The 11,087-nt window shown below is 49.6% G+C and overlaps 1 protein-coding gene across 1 annotated transcript in view; it reads left to right on the forward strand.

The window, feature by feature from the left end:
* The window catches only part of HPSE2 (heparanase 2 (inactive)), a 98,289-nt gene that overhangs the window by 71,769 nt on the left and 15,433 nt on the right, over positions 1–11,087 (forward strand). Inside the window, exons 5-6 of the mRNA XM_009073539.1 lie at positions 1,013–1,060; positions 9,027–9,120. Coding sequence (XP_009071787.1) covers positions 1,013–1,060; positions 9,027–9,120 — 142 coding nt within the window. The remainder of the gene's footprint in view (positions 1–1,012; positions 1,061–9,026; positions 9,121–11,087) is intronic.

Raw genomic sequence — 11,087 nt, forward strand, 5'->3', positions numbered from 1 at the left:
TAAAATCCAGCCCAAGATAATACAGCATCATCTGTGCCCCTAAACATAAGAATATAGGAACTGCTTGGGCTTCCTTGTGGGAGCTGCAGTTTTCCAAGCTGGAGTTTGGATTGCTGGACTAGGAAGTCAGGGAAGGACCTCTGGAGCTACAGGCTGCGGCTGGGGTGGTTGCATATGATCCCTAGAGTTAGGAATTGCTTTGGGTTTGAGATTAGCAGTGTAAGCAGGTAGGCCTGTGTAGCCTAAGCCTGATTCAAATAGGAGTTGTCTGGAAGAGGCGTATTTTCTTCAAGGTAATTAGGTCACAAGCGAACAAGAGATGAATACCTATAATAACTCACATTAACATTGTCCATGAAAATGCTGTGGTTAATCATACCAATGTGACAAACCAAAAAGTGCAGCCAAGTTAAATCCCATCAATATTCTAACAGCCAGTGCCAAAGAACGAGTCAAAAAAAAAAAGGAAACCACTTAGCAGTATTTGTCCAACTTTTCTCGCATCCTCTAAGGCACAGGAGCTTTCTGAGCTGGAGGTGGCACTTTTGCATCTAACAGCTTTGCAGGGTTTTATTTCCATTTTCTTTCATTTTCCAGTCCTCACTCTGGGGAGAAGAAGTATCTCCTTTTAACATGGACATATAAAACTTTTTCTTCAATTGCTTGAGAGTTGTTAAAGTCACAGAACTTAGTATATGCCTCAAGACCTTGTTACTGAAATGCTGTTGTGCTCCTAAAGCTCTCCCCACCTGCCCCAAAATGATGCCCAGAGTCCTGCAGCCAGCTGAGTTTCACTCTACTGTTCTCAGCTGTGCTTGCTTACAAGTACTTGTATTGAGTAGAATCTATTCCTTCTATTTAAAGACACAAAGGCTCCATTAGAAAGTATTTGTGGGTGCAGTGGCCACCTTTGATATCAAAGGGCATTGGTTGGTTCAAGATTTCCCCTGTAACAACACTCTCATATACGGTTTATATGGTCTTAAATGGTTTCTTCCTCTTTTTCCTATAGGTTCATGAAAGTGGCTGGTGGCACGGTGGATGCTGTTACCTGGCAACAGTAGGTATTCACCATTCCTTCTTCTTTCCAACACTAAGTGCAGTGATCACAGATGCTGGGAACAGAGCTGGTGAACTATCTGGGTGACAAAGCAGAGAGATGTGCTACAGCCACCTCCTCTGTCCCCCTGCTGCATTTAAACAGGTGAAAGAGGCTCTGCCCTTCCTTCTGGAGCCTCTTGAACAATTACAGGAGTGGATGTATTAAACTTTACTTCTGCAGCTGAGGCACAGACTAAAAATACCACTGCCTGCATGCCTGGCCTGCCAGATTACTGGAAACAGAGCCCTGCACTGGACTGCCGAGTCCCCAGAGGCAGCTGGGAGGACAGGCAGCTCTGGGGGTGGCTGGGGTAGGGACATCAGGAAGGTCACATGTGACAGATGTATGGGACTATGTGAAAGCCCTTTTCCTTTCACCCCAGTCACTGCCTCCTCGTGCCCACTGACCAGAAGCTAAATGGGTTTGTTCAGAGAAGGGAGAGGCTGCTTAGTCCAGTGGTAAACACATAACACCCCAGTCCCCACTCCATTTTGTAAGGGTGCTTGTAGACACACCACTGTGTCCTACACTGCAGGTGGAGGCCCAGGAACAGATATCAATGGAAAGGGGGTGAACATCCAAGATCCTAGCCCAGCTGGGGCTGCCATTGATATGCTGATACCTGATTTTCCTCCTGTTTTCTGGATGTGTTGCAGTTCAGAAGAGCAAAGCAAACTCTGAACTGTAGCTCTGAGTGTAATGAGTACCAAGTGGAGGGAAAGGTTTTCTTATTTGAGGGAAAATCCATAAACATATTTTTTGTCCTCTTATTTCCACCTGCCCCAGTTTGCATACTGTGGCCAGAGGTAGGTTCCCCAGCAGGCTGTGGCTCACTGCAGCAGGAGTGCAAATGCCAGTGCAAATGTGTGCAAGCACAGCAGCAACTGCCAAAACCGATAGCAAAAGGATTTGTGGGGCAGGCAGGACTCTCCTGCTGACACATTTGAGGGACAAGCATTCACTGGAGCAAAGAACTCTGGTGAGACCCCTTCTGTTCTCAGAAAAAGTGGATTTGCTGTCACGCTGTGTTAAACTGGCCTTGAGCATGGGAGCCAAGGCCTTAGTCCAAGATGAGCTTGCGTGTGCTGCCCACAAGGCTTGTTCCCAACCTGATTCTCCATGGTGACCCTTCATGGGGTGCTCAGGTAGCTTTGTTGAAGTGCAGCATTGGCGTTTGTAAAGTCCTTCTCTTGTAAAGCCCATTTGGAGACTTGTTTTTAAATAGAGTTCAATGGGTTTTAAGACTTGAGGCTTTCTTGTAAGGGCACCCACGGCCTCTGTGTCAGTGTGTTAACCTTGGAGCCTCCTGCAGAAGCAGCTGTTGGCATCCCAGAGTGGTTTATAACACCAGGCATGACCAGCATGGGATAAGTCCCATTCCTGGAGCTTGGCTTGCCTCAGTGATGCTTGGGTGTTCAGCTCCTGGAGCTTCCCTGACAGGCAGCAGCAGCTTGCTGCAATGGGGACAGTGGGGTAGCAGAGCATTTGGAGCTGGATTTGTGTTACTTACAGGCTCATGCTGTGCAATGATGATCTATGTCTCAGCTGGGAGTTTGCTTTTCATGATTACACGATGTGCTGATCGCATTTACTTAGTCCAGGAATCTGCTTTCTGCAACAGGGCTTGATCACTGAGCCAAGCCCTTGGATGAGTTGAAGGAACAAACTTCCAGACTTCAGATGTGGAGTTTCATCTGGTGTGCAGGGAATCTGCCTGCATGACTGCTTTGAAAGCTCCACTTGTAGGGTCAGCATGAAGTGCTCGTCGGCTCTGGTGCTGAGTGGCCACGCTGAAGCAGCAGCCAGCGAGTGGAAGAGCTGGTGCAGCTCCTCACAAGAGCTGAGACGCTGCCTGCTGCCCCTTTTCCACTGCAGCATAGGAGCTGCTTTTCTCTCAGCCAGGGTTTGCAGCTCTGGAGATTGCACCTGTATGCAATTCTGAGGACTGGCAATGGCCACAGCTCCGAGCTGGGCTTCTGTACTGTTTATGAATAAATGTCAAAACAGTGTCTCATCCCTCTGCTCCAAAGAGCAAAACAAAACAAAACAAGTCCCTTTGTATCCAAGAAGAAAATTATTAGCAGGAAACTAAATTGCTGTCTAACTTCAAGTATGAATATTTCGGTTCCAAACCCTAACATTCTCCTGGGATATTGGTTATAAATTTGTCAAATCTGTTATTCCTTTGAAAAGGCTATGCTCAATCCAGAAAGGGAATTGAGAAGGGAATATATTGCAGGGATCCCTATTCTCTCTGTGAAAACAGAATATATCTGAAATATATATTACAGAAAAGTGACACCGAGTGGAAAGAAGCAGCCTTGCCAGCCTGAGTATGGTTTCACTTACACACGTAACTCAGCATATGTGTCTTCCTTTTCAGAAAGAATTTGCTGGAGAGGGATGTGTGAATGGCTTCGAAGCACTCAGGGAATTTCCACTAAAGGAGGGTGTGACAGTGGCCCTGAGTGTTTTGGCATTTCTCTGATAATTTAGTTTGTTATGTTTCGTTATGAGTAAATTCAGACCCCTCAGCCTTTGGATGTGGGTTTCCTCTGCTCAGAATCCTCCCCACAGCCATCCCTTTGCTCTGTCTGACATCCTCATACACGGAGAAGACATCGCCTGCTTGCTGTGCCCAGTTCCATCACTGGGTGTCTTCTCTCAGTCTGTATGACTGGTTTTCCATTTGAAGTCTTTTACACAACTCCAAGTTTGGCATATTTAATGGGAAAATCCTTATTCAATGCTGCCTCTGAAGCACAAATCCCTATTACTTATGGGGAAAGTAAATATTTGTGTCTTCAATGCCAGAGGACATCTATCCGTGTGGCTCCTTGGAGAATACCATACTTTGTTCCAAGACAGAAAGTCACTTGCCCTATGTGGCAAATCAGAGATGGCAAGCCACACAGGCACGTGTGAGATGTTGCTTAAAATGCTTTTGCCTAGCTTGGTTTGGGTGATATCTCATCTGACTTAGTCATGTTGAGCATGCAAGTGGAGATGCTCATGAGCAGTAGCAGAGGGCAGATTTCCCAAAGGTGCCAGGAGGTAGTTGCCCAGCATGTGCACACACACCAATGTACATACAAAGAGTATCTATCTGGGCTTGCATCACCTTGCTGTGAGCGCTCGGAATGCTGTGCCTTCAGAGGTTATGCCTGGAGCGAGGGGTTGTACGAAGGAATCTCTGACCCATCTCCACCTGTAAATAAATCTGGTCAGGACATAGCTATGTCCACTGGCTTTCCATTGTCTTCACTGACAGAGGGAACAGCCCCTGGCAGCATCATGGCCATGGCCACCAACACAGTGCCAGGCAATCCCAGGGCATGGCTGGGCAGATGGCATGGGCCAGACATGGCTCACACCAGTGTGCTGGGCAAAGGCAACTGTCTATGGGAAGAAAAAGGCATGGGTGAGTTGTGCCTTTGGGGCCAGAGAGCAGCCCACAGTCATTATTCATCAGGGTATTTAGTAGTTGACTGGAGTGGGCAGCACCTCTCTTATGTGTCTGCAGGTCCTTCCCTGGAGGGAAGAGGTCACATCCTGCCGTTCCTCTCCAGGAGGAGCAGTGGGGCTGCCCTGTGTCCTGTGCGGCAGACAGGGGCTCTGCCCTCTCCTCAGGAAGATGTTCAGGAATCAGGGCCACCTGTCAGCCGAGGTGTCTCGTTTCACAGCTGCGGTGGCAGCAGGGAGTCATGCTGTCGGTGGGGATCTGCCCTGCTCAGCGTCCCCAGCAGGCGAATGCCCTAATTCCTAGCAGACTCTCCCTGTAGCAGCAGGCAACAAAGTAGATCCGGAAATTCCTGAGCTTTGGGAAACGGGCTTTAATGTAATTAACTGCAACAGAAGAAGAGTTCAGATAATAGGGGTAAAGGTTTCTCTTTAAAATTAAGGAGGAGGTAAATGAAACCAGCTGCCCAGGAGCCAGTGCACTGCCTTCGTTAAACATAGGACAATGCGCAGCAAATTGTGGATGTTTCCAGCAAACCATTTTAAATGCAGAACAAGAGGTGAGAGGACCAAGTCGTGTAGCCAGCCCCAGGATAGCCCAAGCACCCTGGTACCTGGCACTGTCCCTCTCTAGGAGGTACTGGGGAGCTGTGTGCAGCCTGGCCTTGTAGCCTGCCCCAGAGCAAGGGCATTTCTGACTGGTAAGGGCATTTCTGACTGGCACAGCCCTGCCTCAGTACTGTTCCCAGCTCTTGTCTGTGTCCTATGCTACAGTTGCAGCCAGGGATGGGGGCCGGGAATTGGGGTGGCACATTTCCTAATGGTGGCACAAATTCTTGCCCAGCCCTTGGCCAAGTCCTCCCCCTGCACCGCGCTCCAGTTCGGCCACCTCCAGAGTGGCCCAGTCACACCTCTCTTTGCACTGATCCAATCCTGGGTTTCTAGGGCATATTCAAGTGGGTTTTTAGAAATGGGGTGATGTAGGCAGAAGGGGGAGAACTGACCTCAGCTTTGTATAGTATAATAGGACACTCAAAGTGGATGTACATGGCCTTTCCTCTGAGATATGCCTCATCTGGGATTTAGTTGCTAGATCCCTCTTTTCCTTGGCTGGCTCTTCTCATGTTCCTGCAGATTGTTTTTATATGGAGATAGTGGCATCAAACTGGGAGACATGATGACTCAGCTCTGTATATAATTGCCTGTACCTATTCTCTCCTGTATTATGAGAAACAGCATGGTCAGTGCCTATGCTGATGTCTCCTAGGCTTTGGGGCGAGCTCTGGTGCTGCACCATACCCAGAGCTGACTGAAAGATCTTCCAGCCTGTGCTGGAGATGAATAGCTGGTCCATGAGCTTTATGTCCTCTGCCTCTGCAGAGTTGTGGTTGCAAGAGAATCCTGCCCATGCTGGGGAGGGTCTGGTTTTTGGCACTCAGACCTTGCCAGACACAGAGAGGAGGATGTGGGTGCTGCAGTCCTCAAGACTGGCTCAGCTCAGCTGTCTGGGGAGGTACTTTTAAGCGCTGGAGCTCTCTGTAGTTGCTGCTGGCTTTTTAGAAAGTTGAAGAGTTGCAACTGGTTTAGGGTTGGTTTTCATTTTAAAGTCAAGTGCACTGAGTCATTATAAATATCAGCAAAGATGCAGCCTTTGCTCCTGGGAATGATCCATGCCTAATGAACTTCTCTGCTGCTTTAAAGGCCTGACAATTGTTTGGATTTTTGTGGATTTCTATACTGCCTTTATTGACGGCTAGACTTTCCGGAAGGGAGAGCCCTCATCTCAATGAGATGAAGCCTACAGCTGGAAACGGCTCACCCATTCCTGAGTAACTAGGTTATAGCACAGACCTCAATTCCTCTCTCTTCCTTGCAAGCCTTGTGCAACTGGTGCCATTTTTCCCTCTTTCCCCATCTGAGGAGACTGAAAGTACCTGTTAGTGACCGAGAACTTCCCAGGCAGATCTGCGAGAAATCCTTGCCCATCTTACTGAAGCTCATAATTGCCTTCATGCTCTGCTTAAATACCCAAAGCTGAGGTCTTCTCCTCCTCATTCTCTCAGGAGACATGCTACCAAGATCTTCTGAAACCAAAGCAGGTTTATTTCTGCTCTTCATCCCTCTACTAGTCGCTGTTTCTCTGCATTGTTAATGAAGGTGTCAAAAAAATGTGACCATGGCACTATCCCAGGGTATTTCTCTTCCCTGTAGGGTCTGGGCTGTGCTCATCACAGCAGCACCTTCCCAGGCTGCCTCCTCTCTGTGGAGGGGCAGAGTTTCGTCTAGGGTTATTCCTGAATGAGAATGAGTATGAGTATACTCCTGAATGTAGAATGAGTAAATATCTCTGGTACTCCTGGTCCTCTCCCCTTGGTACTGGAGCTGTAGGTCAGAGTACACCTTGTGCTTGAAGAAAGTGATGAGGAGGTGCAAACCTATCTTTGCTCTCCAAGGGGTTTATCCTGGGCGCTGGGACCATATTGGCTTGTGCCAACAAGCTAAACCCTGTAGAAAGCCTGATGTATTGGAGGGGTCATACACAGACTGAGGTATCTGTAACTCCATCTTTTCCCTGTCAGTTCAACCTTCTTTTTATGGCCTTTCAGCCAGCTTTTGGCCCAGGTGATGGGGTTTTTCGTCCACAGCAGTCTGAAAAAGTCGTTTCTGTTCAGTTTTTAAGTGCTGTGCTAAAATCCAAACATCTGCCATCCCCAGAGTCCATTACTTTGTAATTTTGTCTAAAAAAGTAATCTGTGTAAACCCCACCACTGCCTGCTGCTTACAGATCTGCTCTTTTCCTGGCAGCCTGTGGTTCAATAGTGTATAAGTGATAGGAATGATTTTGAACAATTTGTAATTCGTCCCTGGAGATAATCTCTGCCCTTAGCACCTTCCAGTCACCACAGACATACAGATATGCCTCTTTCCTCCTTCCCCAGGTCACACAATGTTGGGGTGTGCCTGGCATGTTCCCATGCTTTGCTGGGGACATAGCAGAGACCACATGCCTGGGGGAAGGTTGACAGGAGGTTCTTCTCATTTAATGCATTTGCAAGTTGAGCCTGTAATGCACTTCTGCTCTGGAACAGTTACTGACTTGGACCAGTGAGACACAAAAATCCTCTCTGAACACTCATGCGTGTTGCACGTGTGCCAGGTGCTCTAGCTGAGGATGAGCTAGCCCAAGGCATCCTCTGGGAATGCTCCTGCATTCCAGCACCCAAGTGAAGCAGCCACTGTGACTACTACAGCTGCTCGCTGGTGCAGATGAGTTGCATGTTATGGAGAAATCAGCCCTGGGAAGGTGAATCTAGCCTTCTTCAGACCCCAGGTCTTTAGTGCGTTATGCATCCCAGCACCTATGGCTGCACTGATACCTGCAGAGGGAGAAGGGTATGTGTAACTCTGGTGAACTCCTTGATTTCTGGCTCCAGAGAGGGATGGGAGGCAGTGACTGAGCCCTGTGAGCCCTATCCAGAGCTGCTGTAATTCCTGGGAACCTCCAACATGGCTCCAACGTGATCCAGGGCTTGCTGTGCAGAGAGGCTGATGCACACTGCAGATTTGGGAGGAGAAGGTTCTGAAAATATCTCTTGTAAAACCTATTTATCAGGAAAAGGGCTGCCCCAGGGATATGCCAATGCATGCTGCAGCAGGCATCCTGGTGTCCCTGCAGTGCTGGGAGGAGCCTCTGGGAGATGTGCAAGGGCTGCCACTGCATCTCGCATGGGACAGAGATGCCAGCCCAAGACACTTCCTCAGGAGGAGCAGGTTGAGATTACCTCCAGCCACAGGGTGTGTGCACTCCAGGACAGGCTGCTTTACCTTATGTCCTGGAGCCAGGAGCCAATATTGAAGCATTTCAGAGCCTTCCTCTCATGCTTAGAGGCAGATGATTCACATTGTGGTGGGCAGTACTATAGCTGTGCTTGATATAAGCAAGCACGTGGAGAGCAGGAATCAGCCCCCTGTATGGGAAATGCTCCCTGGCATTCCCAGAGCAGAAGGTACTCTGTGAGAGCAGGACTTTCTCTGCAGGTAATAGCCACAACATTTCTTAAGTGGAGGATTCAGCTATGGATTTTGCTGGGAGAGTGAGCAAGGAAAGTGCAGGTGGTGTGAGGGGGCTGCCAAGCCTTTGTACGTAGCATTTTGCTTCCAGCCTTTGCCATTCTGCTTGCACAGTTTGACCAGGAAACGTTAAGAAATTGCAAAACTTTCCATGGTTCCTGCAGTGCAGGATGTTCAGTATTTGGGGTGCATCCACCTTACGCCCTCTTTTGGAGATTGAAGCATCTGCCAGACAGGCACAGACAGAGGGCCGGGACAGGACAGGGTGCAAGCAGGGAATTCCCCAGAGCAAAGGAGGCTTCTTGGCATGGGACAACAGTGGGATGGAAGGACATGGTTTTGGGATAGATCTACTCCCCGCTGTCTGATCCTTGTCTTCTTATTTTCCTTCTAGTTACTACATTGATGGCCGAGTGGCCAAAGTGACAGATTTCCTGAAAACACGCCTGTTAGACACACTTTCAGACCAGATCAGGAAAATCCAGAAAGTACGTGAGTGCAAAGGATCTGCAGGGGCAAGGGGGCACTGTGACTGCGGTGCCTGGCTGGGGCACATCTTGTGGCTGGGGGTCAGCATCTACACACTCCCAGGGGCGCTGATGTGGGGTAGGGATGGTGAGTGGCTGGTGGGTGGCTGTGCTCCCAGCCAAAATGCAGCCAGCCCTCATGAAGGGGATGGGGAGAAAGTCCAGGCAGCAGAATGCCTGGCACCAGACTGGGATGTGCAGTGGGTTGGGAGAGAAGTGGCCAAGTCTGCAGCATAGCACAGACTGCACAGGTGTTCTGGGATACAGGTTGGATGCACGGGGCAGGGGCAGAGACCATGCAAAGGCCTTCTAAATCAGCCAGCTGGCTTGAGTCTCCCATCCATCAGCTCCTGAATGAAGCAGCATGTAATGAGGATGTTCTCTGAAACTTGCTCCCCAGGACAAGGAGAGGAGGGCACAGCCAGGTGGTGCCAAACAATCCCAAGCACTGATGGTGTTGTGCTTGCTCAGGAGGGGACTCCTACTGCCATATCTTGCCCCACTTGCTTACAGTGCCTGAAACTGTTGCTTGCAAAGTAGTGCCAGTTGCAGTCCCACAGTGATTCTCACTAGTTGAGAATCATTACAACTGTATATTTTCCCTGATGATCACATTTTGACTGTGTCATAAAACCCAGCTGTTGCTGGCATGAAGTGTCAGTCCATGGCTGTGCCTGGCTAGTGAGTACTTCTTTCCCCACCAGTCTGGGTACCCAGCTCATACCTCTAACAATGGGATAGGTCACAGGGCTTTGCAGTATTCCCCTGCTTTGGCTGATACAGAGGCCAGGGCTGTAACTGGGACACTCAGCTGTCAGTCCTGGAAGAAATAAGGAACACCCAGTGAGCAGGAAAGGCTTTAGGGGCTAGAGAAGGTGTCCGTCCATCTCTCTTGTCTAGGTTTTCAAACCATACCACTTACCACAATGTCTCACTGTTGTAATTCCTGCAGGGAGAAACCGTAGAATGAGTAAACAACTCAAAGAGGCCCGGGAAAGGGGGTGAGAGGGTTGGCGCAGCAAAGCTAGAGGAGAGAAGCTGCTTGCTGAGTCCTATGGTACAAGCTAGGAATCATCCATGTGCACGGATGATCCTCCTGCTGCAGGGAGGCATGGCAGGGTGACCAGTGAGATGGGCAAGCAAGAGACATCAGCTGACCCTGCTCCCACTGAGGGTATAATACTCCACCAAAGGTAGAGCACATGTCCCACCTCTGCTGCAGGTCAGAAACCTGCTGGGAAGGGAGTGGGACCCCATCCATTCCCAGACCACAAGAAGCAAGGAGCTGCCCTTCGTGTGGATTAGGGGAACCTTCACACCCACAGGGCAGAATTTGGTCTGCACAGGGCAGGGCTGGGGAAGGGCCCTCCTGGGAATGCCAGTGTGGCTGAGCAAAAGCACAGCACTGGGTGCTAATAGCCTCCAGCTTGGCTTTAAGTCTGTGCATCCTGCCGGGGCTGATTAGAGCAGCTGGACTTGTCCACTTCCCTGTTTTATTGCTTCCTCTCTGACTGGGGAAGGTGGCGGGCTTAGATAATTATAGGCAGGATGCCAGCACCTCTGGGGCTTCAGTCAGGGTTGTCAGCTCTCACAGGCTGTGAGTGGGAGGCAGCCCAGAGCTGGCGTATTTAACATCTTTGAGGGATCCCAGTCCATCCAGCACATTCCAGCACTCCTTACTAATGGGGCAGGATCCATCAGGCTGTGCAGAGCATTCCTGGGGCCGCTGGGTTTGCAGACATCTGGTCATGGGAGCTTGTCACCCTGTCTGGAGAAGTGGGATTACAGGAGAGAGAACAGAGTGTTGCATGGTGCTGATGATTGCTCATGCTGAGAGAGGGCAGTTCCAGCCATCTGAGCCCTCCTCTCCCACCTGGCTTCTCACAGGTGTCTGTGCTGCTGGCTGAAGCCTTGTAATGGATGGGCCA

Source organism: Acanthisitta chloris, unplaced genomic scaffold (assembly GCF_000695815.1).
Source record: "Acanthisitta chloris isolate BGI_N310 unplaced genomic scaffold, ASM69581v1 scaffold17254, whole genome shotgun sequence".
Taxonomy (NCBI): domain Eukaryota; kingdom Metazoa; phylum Chordata; class Aves; order Passeriformes; family Acanthisittidae; genus Acanthisitta; species Acanthisitta chloris.